This window comes from Myotis myotis, unplaced genomic scaffold (assembly GCF_014108235.1).
Source record: "Myotis myotis isolate mMyoMyo1 unplaced genomic scaffold, mMyoMyo1.p scaffold_m19_p_19, whole genome shotgun sequence".
Lineage (NCBI taxonomy): Eukaryota > Metazoa > Chordata > Mammalia > Chiroptera > Vespertilionidae > Myotis > Myotis myotis.
Genome location: NW_023416323.1, coordinates 37402039 through 37427224, shown reverse-complemented (window position 1 = coordinate 37427224; position 25186 = coordinate 37402039). Strand labels below are relative to the sequence as shown.

Sequence of the window (25186 nt, the reverse complement as noted above, 5' to 3'; positions counted from 1 at the left end):
GTTCCGTATCTGTGCCACTTAAGTTTCTATCTTCAATCCTGTTTTCTCATTCCCACGATGGCCTCAACCACTTTATGATTTCTTGATGCAGAAGACTTCCAACTCCCAATCTATATACCTCTACCTGAAACTCTCAGAAAGGAGAGGGGAAGGGACTAAAGCTATAGAGGAGTGTGCATTACTCCTTTTAAATAAAACTTTTCTGCTTTTCTTTGCTGGGGTCTTTCCTTTTGAAGAGCTGTTTTGTGCTCTTCACAGAACCACATGTAACAAGAAAGCACACATTCTGCACCACTGGCACGTCGATTCAATGTCCATTTCAAATTGATCCCTAATAGCCAACATAATACGTCTGCCGGTAGCATGAAAATAAAGTAGCAGCCATTTACTGAGCTCCACCGTGTACTGAAAACTTTTTATGTATATTACCTAATTTACACTCACAATGACACATGAGAAATATATCTCTTTACTGAGGAAGAAATTGCGGCCCTGAGTTAGGTCAGTTGTCTAAGGTGATACAGCTGGTGGATGGTAGAACTGAGACTCAAATCCAGGCCTGACATCAAAAATTCATACCCACTTCACCATACCCCTCTCCTCTCCAGAAACCAGGGCTCCTGGTTGAAAAGGACATGTCAATTTCAGCTTTCTTCCTAAATCAAATTCCAGTGCTGAGAATGTTCTTGCAACATTTTTCTTTAATAAAGATGGACAAGAAAGCTGAGAAAATAAATCCAAACATTCAGAACAAGAGAGTAGTCTCAGCCTGAATCCCACTGTTACTGAAGTTCAGTTTAGTGTAACAATGAGAGATTTTTTTTTTTGAAAATTTACTAGAAAGAAAACTAAATCAACCGACAGAAGCTGTTGCTCCCACCTAGAGACCACAGCCTGGACACTTCGATTTTTCATCACTCCACCTCTCCTCCCAGAAGCCTGTTACAGAAACAGAATTGTGCAATCTCGGTGAACATGCCAAACATTCCTCCATTCTGCAGAATGACCTCTTGTGAAACAGGAGCCAGCATTTTCTTAAACATTCCTGGCAGAGGCAACGTCAGCTATGAATGACTAATGGATGAGAGACGTACTAGATCCTCAATTTCCCCCTCCTTATCCTCTATTAGCGGCTCTCGTTCCCACCCTATATTGGCAGTCTGGTTTCTTCCCCTCACCCTTATTTCCTGGTAAATAACTCAGAGTGGGATGGGTCCTTACCACCCACCTAATCTGATTCTCCATCTGGTATCTGAGATTTTCATTTAACTCATATTTAAAAACTTCAAGATGGGCCACCACAATCCCTCCTTGAGCAGACCTGACTGATAGTATAGTTCTTCCTTAAACTCAAATTTGTCTCCCCACAAATTCTACACATTGGTTCAATCCTCTGGGAAATAAACAAAAGGAGCTAAATCTTTTTTCAACATGACAATACTTCAGCTCTTTGAAGACAATGCCCATGTTCCTATTTTATCACTTTTCTGGGCCAAACATCCCTAGTCCCTTCACTCTTATAAGTGGAGAAAAATAACAGTGTCTCAAAGCAGTGGCTTACTTTACCAGGTTGCATATGACTTAAACCTGGGAAATAATTATTAGAATCTGGTAATGCCACTGGCATCTCTACTCTCATTATACATTTTTTAAAATGAAAATCTATCCTATATAAGGCTAATATGCAAATCGACCAAATGGTGAAAGGACTGGTCGCTATGACATGCACTGACCACCAGGGAGGCAGATGCTCAATGCAGGAGCTGCCCCCTGGTCATCAGTGTGCTCCCACAGGGGGAGTGCCGCTCAGCCAGAAGCCTCCACGGCAGCGCTAAGGATGTCCGACTATCGGACATACCCCGAGGGCTCCCGGACTGCAAGAGGGCGCAGGCCGGGCTGAGGGACCACACCCCGAGTGCACAAATTTCGTGCACCAGGCCTCTAGTATATATATAAAATGCTAAGTAACCAACCATAGGTCCATCCGACCAGCCTGTACACATGATGCGCACTGGCAATTTAAAAATAAACGTTGACTTGTGCATGTGCAATATATATAAAGCTCTCAGAATGGATATTATTGAAATCCCCCATGAAATGATTTGTAATGGATCTATTATTGAAGCTACCTTTGGAACTAGTATATCTATAGATAATATTAAAAATATATCTAAACATGAGATTCTTTGTCCTAAAAATGAGCATGTTCATAAATTAAATGAAGAAATTTTGGATATACTTGATGGAGATTTTCACACCTATATGAGTGATGATTCCATTGATTCAAAATGGATGATGCCGAAAAGGAAAATTTTCCCATTGAATTCCTTAATAGTATTACTCCTTTGGGAATGCCGAGTCATAAATTAAAATTGAAAGTAGGTGCAATCATCATGCTACTGAGAAATCTTAATAGTAAATGGGGTCTTTGTAATGGTACTAGATTTATTATCAAAAGATTGAGACCTAACATAATCAAAGCTGAAGTATTAACAGGATCTGCTGAAGGAGAGGTTGTTCTGATTCCAAGAATTGATTTGTCCCCATCTGACACTGGCCTCCCATTTAAATTAATTCAAAGACAGTTTCCTGTGATGCCAGTATTTGCGATGATTATTGATAAATCACAAGGACAAACTCTAGACAGAGTAGGAATATTCCTACCTGAACCAGTTTTTGGACATGGTCAGTTATATGTTGCTTTCTCTTGAGTTCGAAGAGCATGTTACGTTAAAGTTGTAAATACTTCATCACAAGGGAAATTAATCAAGCACTCTGAAAGTGTTTTTACTCTTAATGTGGTATACAGGGAGATATTACAATAAGTTTAATCAATTTACCAGTCATTATTTTTATCAATATTGTTTTTATATCATGTTTTTGTTATTTTTATTGTTTATTAATCAATTTATATATTATTTTCATATACATTTTACCGATTTTCTTTCATCTCTGACACTTCTATTATAGAGAAAGAGCAAATAGTGATATTAAAATATTTCTTCTAATTAATTTCCTTTCAATGTGCATGAGTCCATACACTGGGCCACTAGTAATACATATTAATACTGGAAAAAAATCTTCCAATGGGCCAAAATAAAATCTAGAATCTTACATGCTTTCTTCTAATTTAAAAATTCAGAGACTCTTAAAATTTATTCTTATAACTCAAAATTAAGAAAGGAAAATCATTTATTTCATGACCTGCTGAGTTTCTGGAAAGAGAAGACACTACCTTCATTTAACTTTAACAAGGACCCCTGAAACTCAGGGACAAAGTCTTTAGGATACTTGTCAAAAAGGGTTTGAACTTGAAACAGAAACTCTAGAGCAGCGATTTTCAACCGGTGTGGCACAAGAATTTTTAAAACATGCAGTACCTGACTATAGTCAGGGGCACTGACCTCTTTTCCCTTAGAGTGTCAAATAAAAAAATGACAGTAGCCAACACAATAGCTGTCCAGTGTGAATGAATCAAAATTATACCTATTTTTTGTCAGATCAACAAAAAACATATTTTTGGTGTGCTGCAGAATTTTAGTAGTTTATGTATGCCATGAGATGAAAAAGGTTGAAAATTGATGTTCTAGAGAAATAAGGATCTTCCCACGAAATTCTTACTTTTTTTCCTCAATATCTTTCTTGTGTTAGAATTCAACTTCTACCCAAAGAGTTGAGTCTGTGCTGTTACCCATCTTTCACACACAGACACAAAATCAGGAATCATAGTTGGTTAATGAAAATAAGGCAAAAGCACAGCTCTCAATGGGTTGTCTTCCTGAAAACACAGTCAGCCCTAGCTGGTCTGGTTCAGTAGCTAGAGCGTCAGCCTGCGGACTGGAGGGTCCCACGTTCGATTCCAGTCAAGGGCACATGCCTGGGTTGCGGGTTCAATCCCCAGTAGGGGGCGTGCAGAGGCAGCTGATCAATGATTCTCTTTCATTGATGTATCTATCTCTCTCGCCCTTCCTTTATGTCCATAAAAATATATTAAAAACCCAGTCAGTCAAAACTAATGAATACTTATGAAAGTCTGCTCTTTAAAGCTAATATTATAATCCTGACATTCTCTTGATTCCAAAACAAAGCTAGGTGGCCACCCCAATTATAATGAACTTATGAGTTTAAAAGAGACAAGACTAAAACACAGGCTGCTTTATCCATCTCTTTCTTCTACCTGCATTCCTTCTGTAGGTCCTCGTTCCCTGGCCCAACACTATCCCTCTTTGCCTTCAATATAGCCTTCTGGCTAATTAATTTGGTCATCTGCTATGCTTGGAGAGGTCAAAGACAGGGACAGTACATGCTCATGAACAAGTGGCAATACTCCTGAATATTTTGAATATTATTCAGAATATTCTTTCTCCAGAAATATGCAGGTCTTTTCAGAATTCCAAACTTCACTGTCAATAAATACTGTCAAGAAATAAGCTTAACTTCACTGCAACCCAATGTAATTAAAATAAATATATAGCAAATACCTTCTTTTCCGTCTTCTACCAAGAGGGAGAGCAGGTCATGATAAAGAGTATAAAAGACTCTAAAATCAAGAGACTGTGATTTGAAACCTGGTTCTGCCACTTACCCACTGTATGACCCTGGGCAAGTCACTAAACCCCTGAGCCTTAGTTTCCTCACGCACAACTGCACTCACCAAAGGGGACTAAAAGAATACTGCACAACATAAAGCTTTTGTGAGAATAAACACATAGTTCATGTAAAGCACTTCAGTGTTTGGCAAATGCTTAAAGATGCTCTGAAAGGCCTGCCATTACTACAAAGCACTACGCTAAGCTCTGGACTGGCTGTGGGAGTGAGAGAAATACTGTATGCACTCGTAGGGGAGAAATAAATAAATCAGTGACATAAACAATCCTGACACCTGAAGTGGGGAAGGGATCACATCAAACCGAGAGGAATCAGACATATACCCACTCTCCCTTTTTCCTCGCTTTCTTATATAAGTTCTATTGTTTCTACTTCCTAAAGACCTCTTTTTAATCCACTCCTTTCTTTTTCTTTTTTTAAGAGAAGAGTCCTTTCCTTTCTAATCTATCCCTTTCAGGGCCTACTCTTGCATGGACTACTGCAATAGCATTCCATTATTCTCCGTTTCTACTCCCAGCCCTATCACAGCCATTTCCACCTCTCCTACAGCACTTACCCATTCATTTTATCGTTCATGACTGTTCCATCAGCTCTTTGTATCCACAGTGTAATAAGCACAGTGTCTGGCATATATTAAGCATGTAATAAATACTTACTGAATAAACCAACCATAGAGGATTGGAAGAATTTAAGTAGGGAAGAATGCTCTCACATAAATATTTCTAGATGTTGTCTGATGTAAGTTATAGAGAAGGGTAGACATAAAATAAGTGTTAGCTGAGGCTTCTATGTCCCATGGGAAATTCTATTCAAACATCGTATGATTTGTAAAGTAGGAAACACAGGACCAAAAATTAAATCACTTTATTATAATTGATGTCTTCTTCAAGAATAACTCTCATTATTCTCACTTCATTTCAACTGGTTGAAAAATGCTTTTACACGGGTTATTAAGTATTTCCCACACAAAGAGTCCAAAATTCATTCACTGTTTATTCCGCAATAGGAAGGTGATGAGTACCTACAATTCATTTACCTCCTTCTGGAAATGACAGAAAAACCGGAAGTTAAAAGTATTTATTTCTAATTCCTACTGCCCAGCTAAATTTTTACAAGTCTCATTTCTCTCCTTTGTTTGCTAGAATAATTGAAAACAAAACAAAACATAAATAAATAAAATCCTAGGGTCCAACTATAAAGATTCATGTGGGAATACTTGCTTTGTCCTGTGTTTAATTTTAGAAAGAATGTTGTCAACGTTCCTTTACTCACATAACTTTTTTCTTCAAGATGACCTGAGTTAAAAGATCAAACTGAACATTACATTATTTTAAAAAGAAATAAGTTCTTCAAAGAGGGAATTCATGGAAAAACCATACCAAAATCACTTTGTCCAAACTTAAAAGTGTCAAAATGATACAAATAAAGAACATAGTTTTCACATTTGCTTGACAGCCAAAAAAAACAAAGTTCTTATATTTCAAGCCAAGTAACCATAATACACTGATCTACTGTGTTTGCACTGGAGACTGTGGTATTTAATTTCCAGGTTTGTGGGACAAAATGGGCTTAGTGTCTCACATAGCATGACACATAAGTTTTAAGATACAAAATTTACATTGCTGCGTGCAAAAATAATTGCTATTGCTGAACTAAAAAATTATTCCACTTAGCTAGTGCCATGATAGAAGCTAAAGAGATCTGGTTTCCTATGGAATTAAATTTTGTGATGGCAGACTACTTAAGTGTTTGCAGCACTGACCACCATACACCCTAATTCTGACATTATTTAGCAAGTGTAAAAATACATCAGGGGAACTCTGTGTTAGGGTGTTCGAAAGCTTCTCTCTTTGAGTAGCAAAAGCAACAGAACAATACACTTTCCTTTATTTCAAGAGGATGGGTGAGGGAGGGAGAGTATCAATGATGAGAGAGAATCAGTGACTGGCCTCCTCCTGCACACCTCCCACTGGGGATGGAGCCCACAACCCAGAGATGTGCCCTGACCAGGAAACAAACCATGACCTCCTGGTTCATAGGTTGACAATCACTGAACCACACCGGCCAGCCAATACACTTTCTTTTTGTCAATATAGTTAAGCACTGCTCTTTCTACATTTCTACCCTAATGTTCAAGTCACAACTATGAGGAATTCTCCATCTGGCAAACTGAGCTATATTTCAAGTAAAGACTGCTTTCTGGCCATAGGCTCTCCTACCAGCTACAGTCATTTAGATCAAACCAATTTTCCCCCTATTACAAAACTTCGGAGAATGACAACTACTAACAGAGAACACTCTGTTAGCATTTATTAGTAGACAAAGTAATCTTCACTTTTCTAACAATGACGCTTATTTAACCTACCCCAGTACCAAAGGAAACTAAAAGAACCTAAAAATGAGGGTACAACATAGCAATTTAATTCATATTTAAAATTTTTATTATGAAGAACAATTGGTATAACCTTCTTATCGTCTAGGCATCTAAAAAAACACATGCAATAAAGTTATTTTTTGCTGTAGCCGGTTTGGTTCAGTGGTTGGAGCAATGACCCATGGACTGACTGAAGGGTCTCGGGTTTGATGATCCTTGGATCCCAGCCCTGGATGGGGCTCATGAGGGAGGCAACCAGCTGATGTTTCTCTCTCTCTCCCTCTCCCTTCCATTGTCTCTTAAAAAAAAAATCAATGGAAAAAATATCCTCAGGTGAGGATTAACAACAGAAAAGTATTAAAACAAAACAAAACACACAACACACCTATATATGCATTTGTCTTCCTGTAACATGAGAAGTGAGTCTCATTTATATGTGCATTTACCTGAATTCATCTATATGCACTGGGAGAAAAAAAGAGAGAGCTTAAATTATTGGTTCCCTGAGCTGATCCTCAGTTCCCTAGTTCACGCGTGCCATTCAGTGCATAAACACTTCCCTCACTGTGTATGAGTCTAATATTAGTTGTATCTGTTACACATTGTGACTCCTAAATGTAAACCAACTACTTCATCTGGGGCTCACAGGGAGAAAAAACAGCATCTGTTCCAAAGCTGGGGGAAACCTGGCCATGTTGGAATTTTGCTGCGCTGGTATGCCTACATCCATCATAATGCTCCCCGAGATTTTCGAGGGTAGCTTTGATCATTTTGCATCTGGGCTGGCTTTGGAACCTAACCCACACTAAGTCATACCTCCCCTCCCCCAGGCTTTATATAACTCCTCTCAAGATCAAATTTTTTTTAAAAAGAAAGAAGTAAAGGCTTTGCATTACACAACCACGCATAAGGTCTACTAACTCATTCAGTTGTATTTTTGAAGTCAATTTTTACATGTGGAAGGCACAGTGCTAGGCACTAACCTGGCGCTCAACTATTAACAAGTGAGGAACTCGCATTCACTAAGAAAGAAGGTTGGCACATGAGCAATTTAGAAAAGCAGAATAAGAGTAAATGCTGTAAGAAAATAGAAGCTTAGTTCAGAAAAGGGAGATTAGGAAAAGCATGAGGGAAGCTTAATTTTGATAGTAGCTGTGACACTGCGGTGAAAAGTGGTGGAAATTTGAGGCATACAAAGAAAAATAATCTGTAACTCGAGATTGCCAGAAATCACAAATTTCACATTCCAAAATCAAAACGAAAGGAAGGGTGCTTTCATTTCCAGAAATAGTGAGGTAATTGACACCAATCCTGTACTTCTATGATAAAAAATAAATTAAATAGCCTTAGCCCATTTGGCTCAGTGGATAGAGCCTGTGGCCAGAAGAGTCCTGTGTTCAATTCCAGACAAGGGCACATGCCCAGGTTGCAGGCTCCCATACCCAGTATGGGGTGTGCAGGAGGCAGCCAATCAATGATTCTCTCTCATCACTGATGTTTCTATCTTTCCCTCTCCTTTCCTCTCTAAAACCAATTAAAAAATATGTTTAAAAAATTAACTAATTTAATTAAATAACTGGAAGAAATTTCTAAAATAATTCTTAAACGGAAAAGCTAACAAGACAGTAAAGAATTTGCCCAAACCCTAGCTGGGTTGGCTCAGGGCACAGAGCATTGGCCTGCAGACTGAAGGGTTCCAGGTTCAATTCTGGTCAAGGGCACATGCCTGGGTTGCAGACTCAGTCCCCAGTAGGGGGCGTGCAGGAGGCAGCGATCAAGGATTCTCTCTTATCATGGATGTTTCTCTCTCTCTCTCTCCCTTCCTCTCTGAAATCAATAAAAATTTTTAAAGAAAAGAGCCCTAACGGGTTTGGCTCAGTGGATAGAGCGTCAGCCTGCGGACTGAAGGGTCCCAGGTTCGATTCCGGTAAAGGGCATGTACCTTGGTTGTGGGCACATCCCTGGTAGGAGGTGTGCAGGAGGCAGCTGATCGATGTTTCTAACTCTCTATCCCTCTCCCTTCCTCTCTGTAAAAAATCAATAAAACATATTAAAAAAAAGAAAAAAGAAAAGAATTTGCCCCAAATCCAAAACCAGAAATAGAGCCATTATCCAAACTTGTTTTCATCCTAAGGGTTTCTCTGACCTTAATGCTGTTGTTTTGGTGCCTTTGTGAAGCAAAAGAAACTAAAGCCCAAATAGGATGCGAAGTCTGATAACCATCTATTTATTTCTCCATGTTAACCTGGTACGCCAAAGAACTACACCTTCAAGGTAAGAGTGAAGTGGGAAGAAAAAGAGCATAAATAATGAGCAACAGAAACAGACTCAAAGGGAATTCAGACAGTCGATTTAAAACATTCAGGTTATAAAACAACTACACTTATCACGTGTAAAGAAACAAAAACCAAGCCTCAAAATTAATAGCAGGGAACAAGAAGCTGTAAAACCGTGGTAGAGCACATTTGAAAAGACAAATAGAACTTCATGGGAAAAAAAAATGCAGTAACTGAATTTAAGATTTCAATGGATGAGCTTAATGACACATTAGAAATAGGTTAGAGAATTAACGAAAAAGAAATTATCCAGAATGTAGTATAAAAATAATAAAGTGAGAAGAGAAGAGGGTAAAAGGTCTATGTTAAATCAGTAAAGAAGATAAAAACAATGGGGCAGAAGCAATAGATGGATATAAAATGGCCAAGAATTTGACAGATCTAATGAAAGACACTAATCCACAAATCCAAGAAGTCTAACACCAAACAAATGCAGAAACCCGAAGATAAAGACTGAACAATCTTTAAAACACCCCACAGTGAAGAGGGAAACAGAGCCTATTTAAGAATGAAGTGGGATCCAAAGGTGATCCCCAGTGAGCACACTGCCATTGCTTAATTCAGCTGCCACCCAGGTGTAATTCCACTATGGCTGAGCTGAGCCTATGGCTGAGCCAGGCACTTAAATTACTTTGTTTACCAGATATGTGGTTTTCCATTTCTGAAGCGGCATCTTGACTCTAACCAAACATCAAGATTCTTAGATGGTGAAAGGAAAGACTGCTAACCAGGTAGAAGGTCTTGAGGTGATTCTCCCTCTCTAAAAACCACAAAGAAACTGCCCACTGGGGTAAAAGGCACCAAGACTTCAGGTAAGAAAGATTAACTGGCCATCCTCTGCTTGCAGATCCTGAAAAACTGTTGACAGCTTAGCTCAAGCTGCACTTGAAAGACTATAGATGCTGCTTTTATCTCAGCTCTTGTATCAAAAAGGAGTCAACGAGCACCGACTCCTTTCCAGGATTTCAGAAGCACTGTCCTCCGAACCATTTTATGGGGTCCCTCTGAACACAGCAATACACCAAACAGCTGAAGAAATCAACACGTCTTACCTCGCAGCTGGTACCCAAGAAGTCATGGGGAAATCTGACCACCAGGCCGGCACCTGGTTTCCTGCGTCCCACTCCAGACCTACTCAGTCAGACTATCCGGGGATGGGATGGGGTCCGAGAATCTGCATTTTAAAAGGGCCGCAGAAGAGCTTGTTTTCTACTAGTTCAAGAACCACTGCTAAGTCCGAACAGGTGTCCTCCTCTAACCCCCGGGCGGACGTTGGCACCCACGTGGGCCACCAACTCTCCAGCAACGTGCATCAACTCTCGGTCTCAGCTGCTTAAGTTTTCTGCAAAAACGAGCACGCTCCAGCGACTGGTACTTGGTATATAATAAAAATGTGCTTCCCGTCTCACATGTTGTGAAAACACCATTTCCAACCAGGCCTCCCCACATCTCCCGAGGAGCCGGGAGCCGTTCCAAGACCTTAGGAATAGAGCCAGCTCCTCACCTGGAGCCCTGGTGGCCCCACCTCGTAGAGAAGGTGCAGGGAAGCCAGCAAGAAGCCCAAAGTCCCCATTCCGCTGGAAACGGCCAGGTATCCTCCCCGACTCGACCTGGAGGCCACCGCGCGGGCTCCCTCGGCCCCCCTCAGGCTGCGTTCTGCAAACCTCTGGCCCCGGCGGCCAAGGACACTGGGCGAGTGCACAGACTGAGAACAGGCCTGGCCCTAAACCTCAAGCCAGACACAGCCCCCCATCTCCTCGGCGAAGAAGCTGGAGCCCAGGTCTCGCAGCCTGGCCCGGGCCCAGGCCACACTCACCTACCGACGCGCGGGAGGCGGGACACCCTCTCCTCGGTAGCGCTCACCCCCGAACCTCCACCGCCAACGTCAACGACGCTTACTTTTTAGGGGTTAAAAAAAAGAAAGACCCGAAAAAGAAAATAGCCTTTGCTTTTGTATTCCTTTTGACCCTTCAGGGCTTCCTGTTCCTCGCCGCCACAACAAAAGTCCACGCCGCTTCCGGCGGCGAAACCCAATCCGCGACTCTCTTCCTCCCCGGGAGCCCGATGGAAATCCGGTGCCCGGAAAGCAGGCGGGAGACCCTGGATTGGGCCATTCACCCCTCAGCCAGCGGATTGGCCAGCTCGCGCCTGGGGGGCGGGCCGGGCCGTGAGATCACGTGATGCCGCCCAGGAAAGATGATTGGTTGTCAGGGAGAGGGATTGCCACCGAGGAAGGGGCGTTTCCTAGGGGACTGAAGGCGGGCCTGGGGCGGTACGGAGCGGGGGTGGGCCCGGCACGTAATGGCAGCGCCGTGGCCCCGCGTCCATCTTTACCGCTCTCTCGGACCTGTCACAAAGGAGTCGCGCCGCCGCTGCCTCCCCCTCTCTCGATCGGACCTGGGAGCTGGAGCAAGTCAGTGCCGCAGCCCAGCCGCCGTGCCCCGGGAAGCCCCTGGGGACGCGGAGCGGGGGGAAGTCCGAGGGCAGGGGACGTCTCGGGGAGGGAGGGGACAGTCCCCGAGTCTGCGGCGGGGAGACCGGACTGGGGTCGGGGGAGGCTCGGGGAAGGGGCCCCGGAAGGGCGGCGTTTGGCAGAGCCCGGGAAACAGCCCGGAGATTCTCCACGGAGGCCCGCGCGGAAGGCGCCTGAAGAGAGGTTCCTGGAAGAGGGTGTTCCCCCTTTAGGGGGATGTTGACCGGAGGAAGTGCTCGGGGGTCGCCCTTCTGAGAAGGCCGCGGCGAAAGGGGCCCAGGTGAGAGGCAGGCAGCTCCCGGGAGGCTCCTGACATTTTAGGAGGGCTCTCGGGGGTGTCCGGGGCGGAAGGGGCAGATGGGAGGACGCTCTGGGAGGGTTTCCTTTTGTGGAGTTTGAGGTTTTAGGTGGCCCGGGTGCGAAGCAGACATTCCCCGGGAGCCATAAAAATGCCGCGGGGTGGAGAGATGCCTCGTAGAGAGAGAGGGGGGCTAGGAGTCTGGAGCCCGAGCTAGCGGATTCCCGGAGGCCCGACGTGGAAAGCGGGCAAGGGCCTCGGGGAGAGGGGCTCGCCGGGCGGTTCTGGGAAGGAGAGACCCGGATCCGCGGGAAAGCCTCGGGGCGGATCGGTGAGCGGGTAGCAGGAATGGCACGCCGGTCCCCTCGGAGCCTGACCCGGGGTCTTGACCACGGAGTCCAGCTGCTTCGGGGCTTCGTGCAGGTGGGGTGGGAGGAGTCCGTTCCCACCGAGGGTCGCTGCTCGAGTCTAGATCCAGCTTCGGCCCCCTCCCGGCTGCCTCAGTTTCCCTGTCTTTGTCGGGGGGAGACATCGAGGCCGAGATGGTTCCCCCGAGACTGCAGTGCTGCCCTTTCTGAACGAGGCTGACCTCCTCGGAGTGGTGCACTTTGAACTTTTAAGGGCTGGACACCTCAGACAAGTGACTCCACCAACCCAGGTCTGTCCGGTAACGTCACACGGTGTGGCAAGGACCGTGATTGTGCCACCGGAGGGCCTGCTGTTGAGGAAGGAAAGCGGAGGCACTTTCTAAACCAAAGCTGGGTCCAGCGGTTCTCAACCTGTGGGTCGCGACCCCTTTGGGGGCCGAACGACCCTTTCACAGGGGTCGCCTAAGACCATCGGAAAACACATATATAATTACATAGTGTTTTTGTGATGAATCACTATGCTTTCATTATGTGTAATTTGTAACAATGAAATTGGGGGTCACCATAACTTGAGGAACTGTATTAAAGGGTCGCGGCATTAGGAAGGTTGAGAACCACTGGTAGATGGAAGGGGTTCGCTTTCACACAGTAATGGTCCATCACTTTGGGAGCCATGCGGGACCGAAAGCGTCCAGGTTCACAGCTGCGTAGGTCCTATCATACTCCAACCCCAAGGTTTCAACCCCTGCGGCGATGGGGGTGGAGAGATTCCCAGTGTTTGCTCAGAGTTTTAATTTACTCTGAAATGCCGGTGGTGCTGGCAGGAGGCAGCCCTAGAACATAATCTTTTTCCTTCAGGAAGTTTGTCCGCTGACCGCTGACATTTTCTTCCATGTAATTTCATCTCAATAATGTAAACTACCTCCCCTTTTTTCATATATATATACTATATATATATATATATATATACTATATATATTGTGTGTATATATATAGTATATATATACAATATATATATATTGTTTGTTTTCATGGCCTTTGGATGTCTACAGGTAGGAAATCTTTCTTCCTCAGTTGTGATTTTGTAAGTGAGACTTCCTTTTTCCTTCATGGACATTATGCCTTCCTATAGTAGTTTCAAACTAAAGATGAGCAATTGCTTTTAAATCCCTCTTCCACAATGGTTTGTTTTCCACCACCGATAGAGTTGGCATTTCCTGGGGTGGCATCCTGCTGGGTGGCTCCTCTATGAGGTGAGAAGACACTTGTGTCCAGGTGTGACATTTTCCTGATGTCTAGTTAGTGGCATCTGTTAGAGTTGGTTTTCCAAATATTCACTCATTTATGATTTTTTTGAAGCTTGTTGCTTTTCAACAAAAAGCTGACTCGTGTTTCCTGTTTTTCTGGTCTTACATTTCATGGGTCTTTTAAAAAAGAATCACTGTGGTGATTTTGTAAGGTTTCTCATTTTCCAGTATACACGTTGTCCTGACCCACTGCCTAATGTCTGTCTGTGACCTGCTTTTGGCTGTTTACACAAACACTTCATTATTTCTGTACTCCGTGATTATTTTTAAGTTATTGATTATAGGAAGTTGTCCTAGCATACTCTGTGTGGACTTTTTCTGCTTTGTCAGCAAAATAACTTTTCACTTAGTAAATTGGCTAAGAATCAAGAGGAAATAAAAACTTAACATTTTGTATAATAGTCTGCTACTCGGTAGTGAATGGGGAAGAACAACAACTCTGAAGTATGTTTTGGCAAGAGAACAACAACAAAAATCGTTGTGGGTTCCTGAAGTGCATTTACAACAGTTTATTTCAACTCATAAGCTTAATTCAGTCTGTCAAGAATTGCCTATACCAGTGATGGCGAACCTATGACACGCGAACTCATTTTTTTAGTTAATTTTTCTTCGTTAAATGGCATTTAAATATATAAAATAAATATCAAAAATATAAATCTTTGTTTTACTATGGTTGCAAATATCAAAAAATTTCTAACTTAACCAGAGTTAAGGGTTTTTCAAATGCTGACACGCCGAGCTCAAAAGGTTCGCCATCACTGGCCTATACCTTCCCTAATAATAATTTGTTATAATGAAAGGAGACGTCACGTTGCATTTTTTAAAATACAACTCTCTTGGATACTCTAATAGCGATCTAGTTTGAGAAGTTATTAGGAATTCTTGAGGACGGAAATCACTACTTTAAATTGGAGATTTTCTGCTTTGTGGTGGGATCTTTATAAAGTAGGAGGTGATAGCCACCGGGTTGCACCACAGATGGGAACCACAGTGGAACCAGTAATGTATTTCAAAAGAGTTATTTGGGGAAGTAAGCTCTCAATTTAGCTTCTCTCAAATATTTGATATTTTCAAGGCATTTACCATTGAAATTGCATGGTTATCCCCTCCCACCCCCCGTATTCAAATTAGAAAATTGAAAAATAGAATAGTCAGGAAGTAGTGAACCAAAACTTGGGCCACAGCCTTTAGGAGACTTACAAGTTTTAGGAGTGTAAAAGAAAGAGCATTTTCCCTTTGGTTTATCTATTCAATAAGTCAGCTTCTGAAATAGTTATCTTGCCAATCTTTATGGTTAGAAAAAAAGCACATATTTGTTATACTTCACTCTCAGTGTCCATTCCAAAAGGAAATGCTTGCTTGCTGTATGTTTTTCAGCAAGCAGGAGCATGTTTACGAGCATATTTAACTGTGGGTAACTGATACATACAGGGCTAAATGAGGTAAAGTTAATCTTATCAACAGTGGGGGGCTCCCCTTTCTCCCTTTCTGAGCTTTTGAAAACCAAGAATGCATTTTAAGATAGCAAAGAATTAATGCACTCCTTAAGTTTGTTAAGGAATGAACCCTGCTCATAGCTTTCTTATTGCTTGAAATTATAGTTTCCAGGCATAATTTCATGGGTCCTATACACATCAAATAGAAGGCTTGAAATACCTTACTTGGCCAGTTTATTATTACCTCATAGTTTAATGTTACAGTGTTAGCTTATTCTCACCCCTTCTACCTTCTGAAGAATCACGTTTTCTCTCCGGTGATCCCTTGGTGCCTTGGTTCCCAAAGTCTGACTCCTACCCTGCCCCACCCACCTTGTGGGAAGAGCAGCTCCTTTTTTCCGATTCTTATTGCTTCATGGTTATTCATACTTACACATGCCTAAGGGCTGCTTATTCATAACCTACCAAGTGAATCATTAAGAGTTGCTAAAACATGGTGTTCAGAAACCAGAACCAGCACACCAGGGCTTACTGCTGTCTGACACCTTTTCTCCCAGGACGCCTGGCCTGGGAACCTTGGCACCGGGCAAAGCTGCTTGCGTGTCACGTGCTCATGTGTGGAGCGGTTCCTTCAGTCATCGGAGTGGTGCTTGTTTTCCATGGCGCTTCCTCTTGTGGTTTTTGGTGGTTTTGTTTTTCAGAACTACTATTAGCTTCGTTATCAATTTAATTTATGGGCGTTTGGTTTACCTTTCACCGTGGTCAGGATATTTGTACCAACAATCTCTGGCTTATAATTTAAGACATGAATGTATGGCAATGCAAATATAGACCCTCCATACCCTTTTTGCTAATGCTGATATGTAGTCACCTAAAAACTTGCTAGGACAGAAATACTTGATGTTACTGAGTTCCGTTTCCACTGGAAAAATGGAGGAATGAGAGGCCCGCTCCTGGTGAACCCGGTGATGCTTTACCCGGAGGCTTCAGGGGCGGGATTACGTTATGGTCGGGCCCTCCGGGTGTTGTCTGTTGCTGTCCTTCGTCTCTTTGCCAAGAGCATGAGGGACCTTTTTTTCCCATCTCTGCTCAGGGCCTGGCATGTAAGCATTATAATCATATTTATTGAATGTTTTTTGTTTTTCAAAGTGGTTAGTATTTTGGAAACATTCTCTACTTTTACAGATTTTAGAATAAATTCACTTAATGTCGTTATTGAATACCTTTTAGCTTATGGGTATCCAACTGTGTTTTCAGACACCATTTTAAGTAGATTTCATTAAGGAAAGTGTTGCTATCCATGCTGTTTATACATTTTGTTTGCCTCTCTTAATGGTAAAGAGTTTTCTATACTAGAAAAACCCTATCCTTCAGATTATGAATCATCTGTTTAAATAACACATCTGTATGAGTTCCTATTATTTTGTCTCCTGGGGGGAAAATCCCGAGCATGGTCGAGTGTTATGTTTTTCTCCTTTGTGCTGCAGCCATCATTAGCACTTACCTCAGTTCTTCTGTAGTATTTTCTTTTGGGTCCAAGGCAACATTTTCAGTCTTGAGACCTAGCAGGGACTATTTACTTCTCCTTTTTTCTTTCTTTCTCTCTCTCTTTTTTTTAAACTATTATTTGCTTCTGGGAATTTCTTAATCTATTCCAGCCCTAAATTTTACACTTTAATACATTTTTTGAATGCTGAAAGAATTCGTCTTATGTTTCATATAAGACTGTATTCTATAATTAATTCTTTTTAAAATACATTTTTATTGATATCAGAGAGGAATGAGAGGGAGAGAGAGATAGAAACATCAATGATAAGAGAGAATCATTGATCGGCTGCCTCCTGCATATCCCCCACTGGGGATCAAGCCCGTAACACATCCACCTATGAACCAGGAGGTCACGGTTCAATTCCCAGTCAGGTCACATGCCCAGGTTGCAGGCTTGATCCCTAGTATGGGAGTGCAGGAGGCAGCCGATCAATGATTCTCTCATCATTGATGTTTCTATCTCTCTCTCCCTCTCCCTTCCTCTCTGAAATCAATATATATGTATATGTATATGTGTGTGTGTGTATATATATATGTATTTACATATGTATTTTTTTAAAGTTGACTATACTTTAGAAAAATAAAAGCAAAATAAAAATGAGAGCAAATATATTTCTGGATAAGGCTCTCTGTCTTGATAGGGTTTGAGTTACACAGGTGTATGTATTTGACAAAATTCTGCACGTATATGCATAGCACTTATACATTTCATTATATGTAAATCTAACCTCTAAAAATATATTCAAGTCTGGTTAGTGATATGTATGCTGAACTATTTAGGGGGAAGTATACTGATGCCTGTAACTTACTTTGAAATGCATAAAAAAAAATGAGATGGATGGATGATGGGTAGAGATGGATAGATATGTGATAAAGCAAGTATAGTAAAATATTAATGGTAAAATCCAGATGGCGGGCATGTAGGTGTTCACTGTAAAATTCAACTTTGCTGTGCGTATGAAATTTTCATTAAAAAAATTGGGGGCTAATAAACATGCACAAAGAACTATCACTTATAATAAGACTATCTTAGGAAAACATCCAAAACATTTTCTAATGAGAGAAAATCATGAACATTTCCGGTGCATTATCTATTGTTACTTTTTATGCTCTGTGATTTAGCCTTGACGGGTGAGAAGTGAATTGGAAAAAAAACCCTGCATCCTGTAACACTATTTGGGAATGATAAAGCGAAGATGACAGCAACAGTAATTTCTCGCCCACAGTTTGGTTTTTATTCCTATGGCCATTTATTTAACCAGCCTCTCCTTTCTTGGCAACATAATCCTGAAGTCTTATTTTCAGAGGAAAGAAAGTGTTCTTAATGTCACTGAGCTGTCTTATGATCGAATGCAAGCAAATATTTGAAGAGCTGAATCATTGATTCCTGGACCATTTGTTAAAGAGGATTAGACCAGTTGGCCAGATGTCTCTTGTGGTGAGCTGTTTATGGTGGTAGAGGTCTGTGTTTTGAATACCAGACCTCATTGCTTTAACACAAAACTTACTGAGAACCCGAGTTTGATTTTCTTTCCTCTCAGAGCAGCTTTATAAAATATATAAAATACAAAAATCTAATAAATCATAAATAAGACAGAAGGGGAAGGAATAGTCTTTACTTTCTTCTTAAAAAAGAGTCAGTCCTGGTCGGTGTGGCTCTATTGGTTGGAGCGTCATCCCATACACTAAAAGGTGGCAGGTTCGATTCCCTGTCTTGACAGGTTGCACACTTGATCCCTAGTCAGGGCATTGGCGGGGGAGGGCAACTGATCAGTGTTTCACATCAACATTTCTCTCCCTTCCTCTCTCTAAAATCAATTTTAAAATAGAATAAATCAAAATTAATACTATTCAGAGAAATAGATTCACAAAGGAAATGCTTGATTATAATTATGCTCTTGCAGAAAAATTGCTGTGAACAATTTAATGACTTAAAAAGCATTACCATTTAGATGGTGAGAAGTCTTTCTGCTAAGCAAAGGCATCTGGGGGTATCATCATCATTAATACAATCAATAATTGCCATATCCGTGGATGATTGCCATGGCCGCAGATTTAATAGTTGTATGTGTTTAAATTTTGTGACTAGCTTGTCTTTGGCCTCAGATGGACTTGACTGACCATCTAATGCTAAGTAGTCTTCAAAGTTAAGGTGAAGGATGTAGGCATTACAGGTTTACATAATCTCTAGTCTTATTCATTTTCTCCTTCATTCAGTCTGTCAGCCCTTGGATGACCTTGCCCAGGAGCAAGGTACCATCTATGTCTAGGTTCATTATGATGCTCCATAGGGTACATCTGGTGAGACATATGGGGAGCTGTTTTACTCATGTGTTGCTGTGCATTGTACATGATGACTAATGGAGGTAACTGTGTCCTAGTGGGTATTCTGGCTGGCCACTCCAAATATAGTCAATTCATTTTCCTGGAAAGAAGGTTAACTTTTTTGAACCCAGAAGAATCACCCATTCGTGTTTCAGTTTGTCCCTTCATCCAGTCAGTAGTAGGTCCTGCCTCCTGTGCCAGTTCTTTGTTAGGTTCTATATGCAGTGATTTCCAGACCTGGTCCCAACAGAATCACCTGGGGAGCTTCTTTTTTTTTAAAAAAAAAAAAATATGTTTTTATTGATTTTTTAGAGAGAAAGGAAGGGAGAGGGAAAGAGAGATAGGAACATCATCTATCGGCTGCCTCCTGCAAGCCCCCCATAGGGGATCGAGCACACAATCTGGGCATGTGCTCTGACTGGGAATCGAACTGGCGGCCTCTTGGTTCCATGTTCAACAGGTGAGCTACATTGGCCGGGCATCACCAGGGGAGCTTTTAAGAAAGCACTTGCTTGGACCACATCCTAGAAATTCTGACTCTGGCTATTTGGAGTGGAACCAGGAGTTTGAAAAGAAGTACCTAAGGGCTTTGAATGCTCATCACCTTTGGGATGATTAAACTACAATCTCTTCCCAGGTGTAGTCTAGAAGTATAGCTAAGTAAAGGTTATTTCAGTACAAGGTAGATGAGTTCTAGAAAAGATAAACTATTTTGTTATCTTAGTGCTCTTTTTAAAAATATATATTTTATTGATTATTTAGAGAGAGGAAGGGAGAGGGATAGAGAGTTAGAAACATCGATGAGAGAGAAACATCGATCAGCTGCCTCCTGCACACCCCGTACTGGGGATGTGCCCGCAACCAAGGTACATGCCCTTGACTGGAATCAAACCTGGGACCCTTCAGTTTGCAGGCCGACGCTCTATCCACTGAGCCAAACCAGTTAGGGCTATCTTAGTGCTCTTAAGTCAAGTCTTACTCCAGAGTCCCACCTCCCCGATTATTTTACCTCTGATTAGCTAGGTCTCATTTTCTAAGAACATCTTGCATTTGGGGATCCTTTAAGTATAGGCACTGTGCCATTTGTTTTATAAGCACTGTTTGATTTAATCCTCACAGTAGCACTGTGAGGTGTAAGAAGTATTACTCTCTCCCTGTTGTAAAGTGTGTCTATAGTGAGGGTAATTAGAATGCTTAGCTGTCAACATTGCAGGCCGGGCCCTGTGCCCAATCTTTCTGACTGCAAAGCCCCTCCCATGTGCTGTCGGTGGCCTCTGGCATCCTGTACCAGCTCTGGAGCCTGAGTGTTACTGTCTTAAAACAATGGTCCACATAATGCTTTTGGAATGAGATAAAGCCTCTACAGAGTAATTGCTTAAGTTCACGGCCCAGGCTTTTGCCTGAAGTATTTATTCACAGTTTGTTCTCTGAGAAAAGTATCAGGAGTGACAGCCTTTTCTAGAGGAAGAGCTATAGGTTTTTAGTGCTGCATAAATCGGAAAGCTCATGCACTCTGCTTATTTATGTGCCCTGCCTTTGGCTGTAACTTCAAAAGCACTCGATATATGCTCATTTCAGAACGTTTCAAAAGATAATAGCTCATATTTTTTCCTTTATGTTTTATAGCCTTACCTTTGAAATGCCTCACAGCTTCTCCCACCTATTTCATCTCTTCTTTACACCGGGTCTTTACAGCTCGTTCTTAAAAAAGAAAGTCTTTGGTTTTGAAATATTTGAAAACATTTTTTTTTTTTACTCATTTTTCTTCTCTGACAAATTTGGTAGTTGACATCATTTTCTGGGTTAAATAAGGAAAGTGACTTAGAAGAAATTGACCCAAGCTACACTTGAGTTCAATTTGGAAATAGAAAAAAAAACAAAACCCACAGTTTTTGTCTTCTCACCTCCTAATTTAGTCATATTTTGAAAAATGCCTGTTTGTATGTATTGGATATCTTCCACTTACTTTGAGATTATACTAAATGGAGAGCTGCATAGATTAGTTATTCTACATTCAGTTCATATAAGCCTTAGCAAAAGTTTTGGATAGAATAAAATTTAAAAATTTGTGATCCAACAACTTTTTAACTCACTGCTTTCCTCACAAGCACTCCCAATACTTTTTTTTTTACTTATTCCGAATAGCTTTACAAGAGTTGACATTTTCTTTGGATTACAAAATCCGAATTTTTAACCGGTTGATTGTTAATCCGCACTATTAACGGGTTAATGATTAATCCGAATTTTTAACAATTAATGGTTAATCAGCATTATTAACCGTAATAATTCGGATTTTGTAGTCAAAGAAAACTTGATAATCATCAAAAGTGCTTTATTCAAAGTAATGTGTATCGCTAGCTACACATTTCCCCCATCTTCCAGGTAATTTGCGGATACCATCCCAATAGAACTTTTCTTGTTTTGAGGCAGACCATTCAGAGACCCAGTTTTCCACTTCTTCGTACGTTTTGAAGTGCTGCTCAGAAAGTGCATGTGCCATCAATCGAAACAAGTGGTCATCAGAAGGAGCAAGACAACAAAATAGCATACATATCAAATCGTATATATATATCCACATATGTGTAATTCCATCTATTGAAAAAAATCAGCATTATTAACCGGTACACCTAGTGCACACATACTTTCTATCTCCATCTTATCTGTCTCTTTCTTCAAGCCCACTCCCACTTATGAGCAATAATTAAACTGGACAAATGTTTAAAATAATTTGTTGCAAAATCTGTTCAAATAATGGAAGTAATTTTTCTCTTCTTTCTAATCCCACCGAATTATACATTTAATTTATGTTTATTCCTGAGCCATTGCTCAATATCAGAGGACTTAATTGTAAATAAAGCAAATGTTTAGTGTCCATTTGAATCTTAATGGGTCCAGGTCTCGGCATGACTTTTTACTTTTTGCTACCAGCCCCATGTCAGTCTCCTGCTTCTAAATCTTTCTTTCTAGACCTAACCAGGTTTTTCAGTTTACTGAAGAGCTAGTTCTATCATTAGGTTTTCAGTGACAAACAGACTGTGTGGGGTGAGAATGGCCAGCCACGAGTTTTTGGAGGACAGGGACCGTGCCTTGTTCTCCCAGGGCCGCATGGTGCCTGACCCGAGGTGCTTGGTCAGTATTTTCAAAAACAGACGGTGCATCCTTATTCTTAACTGTGCAGCAGCTATGTCCTACAACAAACTGATCATTGTGAAAATGCAACCTTGTTGCGTCTGCCTTTCTCCAAACAGAATCTGGCTTAGATAACAGAAAAACTTTGTAACTACTTGTATGATTTCTGTAAATTCTCAAGAGAGCCTCTATGGGAAACCACTGTATTTGGGTAACTTAAGTGGAACGCCCTATCTTTTCATTCTTCTTGATATCAAACGGGTGCTATCACAATTTTATCATACTTTTTAACAACAAACCTCTGTAATTAGATATTTTATTTGAAACATTAAATTTTCTCATACATGTAAAGTAAGAAAGGAGGCAATTGATTTTTTTATCCAAGAAAGGAGGAACCCTTGAACAACTGTACACATTTTTCTAATGTAGTTCTATATATAGAACCACACATACTTTTTCAAAAAAATCAATGGGAACTCCTATGGTTTACAAGGATATGGTTTAGCAATCAATTTTATAATGTAATGATAACAATGATTGATCGTTCATTCTCTCGTGCAGAGATACCTCTTTGAGTCAGAAACCTATAAAAATAACCAAAGACAATTCTTCATTGCAGTCCTACTGTCTATGAAATCAAACTAGAGAAGTTTGAGTCATTGAATAGCCACAAACCTTTGGTTCATTTTCCTTTTTCTTTTAGAGCTGCTGCTGGATGACCAGGATTCCCTGTAATTGAGGATGTTGGAGATCAACTCCGCAACTTCCTTCAGCGATCAGTTGTTAAAAACAGATAGGATGCAAGTGTCTCAACCCCGGATTATGAAAACAATACTTGGAAAACCGAAAACTATCTAAATGATTGTCTTTGGTTGGGCCGTGTTCTTAGCAAGCAGAAGCCTGGGCCAGGGTCTGCTGTTGACTCTTGAGGAACACATAGCCCACTTCCTGGGGACTGAAGGTGCTGCTGCCGCCATGGGGAACTCCTGCATCTGCCGAGATGACAGTGGAGCGGAAGACAGTGTTGACACCCAGCAGCAACAGGCCGAGAACAATGCAGTACCCACTGTTGACATAAGGCACCAATCCCGGGATCCTGTTCGGCCACCGAGGAGGGGCCGAGGACCACATGAACCACGGAGAAAGAAACAAAATGTAGATGGGTTAGTGCTGGACACACTAGCAGTCATACGGACCCTTGTAGATAAGTAAGTGCCTGAGTAACGGTCGCCCTCTGTAATGAAAAGTGATCTGCCAGGAACCATAACTCTTGGACTCCTTCGCTTCACAGGATGTATTCGCCAAGCCTTGAGCTCATAGAGCAAGGGAGAATATTTTATTTTTCCTCTGGTGGCAGAGTATATTTTACAGTTGGGTGTTTTTACTTACTAACATTTACTCCCAACTGGAAATGTCTAAATATTTCTTTTTTTTTTTCTTTTTCTTTTTTGTCAATCCTCACCCAAGGATATTTTTCCACTGATTCTTAGAGACAGTGGAAGGGAGGGGGAGAGACAGAGAGAGAGAGAGAGAAACATCGATGTGAGAGAAATACATCAATTGGTTGCCTCCTGCACATGCCCTGACCGGGGCCTGGGATGGAGCCTGCAACTGAATTATGAACCCTTGACCAGAATCAAACCAGGGACCCTTCAGTCCTCGGGCCAACACTCTATCCTCTGAGCCCAAGTACTTAGTCTGACTAGGGCTGTCTAAATATTTCTATAGCAGAAAACACTAATTAAATCTGTGGTCTTTATAGGGAATATAGTAAATATGAAGTGAGTGTGTATTGCAGGCTACAATAGGAAATGGTTTCACGAAAACTCACTTTTATCCTGTCTACTCCTCTGACCAGAAATTCAGAGCATACCTGCACGCAACTTGTGTTGGCATCTTAAGAGCATAGATCAAGGAGTTTTCATCCTCCTCCCCTTTTTAATCACCCTATTTGGTCCTCTTAGATCCATTTGGGAAAATTGTAAGTTGAAACTGCAGGGCACACCTGTACCTGTTTTGCTTCCCTCTGCTTTGTCTAACTCTTAAATACGGCATCTCAGATTGAATAATGGTGAAATCAAAGGGCATTGTTCAAACTGAAAAAACATTTTAACTGAACCACAAAGTTCAGTAGTTAGGAGCAAAAGTTTTTGAATTTTTGATGAACCATGATGGACCAAGATTCAGATTCTAACCCAGCCCCTTCACTAGCTACATGACCCTGGGAAGTGACTTCTCTAAGCCTCAGGTTCCTCATCTTTAGAAGGGGAATAGTGCCTTTCTTAGAGGGGTTGTCATGAGATAATAACAAAGCTTTTTATAAGTTATATCTGAATTGTTTTTCCTTCAAGCTCTGCTAGTAAATTTAATGGTCTAAATATTTGATAATCACGTTTTTAGAATGTGATTTTGTTTAGTTCCTCAAAAATCATAGCATAAAGCAAAGTATACCTGTGCATGTTATTTTAAGGTGGGTTTTTTGTTTTCCCTCGTAGAAAGAAATTTGTTCTGCACATCTTTTTAATGTATTTTTATTGACTTTTAGAGAGGAAGGGAGATGGAGAGGGAGAGAGAGAGATGAAACATCAATGATGAGAGAGAATCATCTATTGGCTGCCTCCTGCACACCCCACACTATGGATCGAGCCCTGACCAGGAATCGAACTGTGACCTCCTGGTTCACAGGTTAATGCTCAACCACTGAACCACGTGGGCCAGGCTGTTCTACACATCTTTTTATCTGCTATGGAACATGCTGGGGGAAAGTGTTTCTTATACATATTCTCCATAGTTCAGAAAGGCCTGACTGAGTGAGTTCATTAAAACCAGCCTTTGCAGTAGTTCTGAATTAATTTAATGTAATCTTAATATGTTTGTAGGAAATACCTATTGAATAAATCTATGCCATTTACATCTTCCAAACTCAAGCAAAGGACTAGAAGCTGTTATATAAAATTTCTTCATGGTGAAATTTAAGACATACC

At 41.3% G+C, this 25186-nt stretch overlaps 2 protein-coding genes across 11 annotated transcripts in view; one reads left to right on the top strand and one right to left on the bottom strand.

Annotated features, from left to right (window-relative positions):
* The window catches only part of PSME3IP1 (proteasome activator subunit 3 interacting protein 1), a 29290-nt gene extending 17880 nt beyond the window's left edge, over positions 1-11410 (bottom strand). The window contains exons 1-2 of one of the 5 annotated variants that reach the window (XM_036345186.1): positions 11135-11410; positions 10371-10492 (exon numbers count right to left, since the gene is read on the bottom strand). The gene's annotated coding sequence lies outside the window, so the exon portion shown is untranslated. Of the gene's footprint in view, positions 1-5164; positions 5459-10370; positions 10493-11134 lie in introns of those variants that run through there. The other 4 variants (XM_036345189.1, XM_036345188.1, XM_036345185.1 and 1 more) reach the window with 4 other exon arrangements.
* Positions 11411-11574: 164 nt separating this feature from the next.
* Positions 11575-25186, top strand: part of RSPRY1 (ring finger and SPRY domain containing 1) — a 30153-nt gene continuing 16541 nt past the window's right edge. For 3 of the 6 annotated variants that reach the window (XR_004973563.1, XM_036345183.1, XM_036345180.1), the window contains exons 1-2: positions 11575-11731; positions 22906-23410. Coding sequence is in view for 5 of the 6 variants with exons in the window: in XM_036345183.1 (XP_036201076.1) it covers positions 23061-23410 (350 nt within the window). In the remaining variant the exon portion in view is untranslated. Of the gene's footprint in view, positions 11732-11848; positions 12072-17666; positions 18187-22905; positions 23411-23778; positions 25013-25186 lie in introns of those variants that run through there. The other 3 variants (XM_036345181.1, XM_036345182.1, XM_036345184.1) reach the window with 3 other exon arrangements.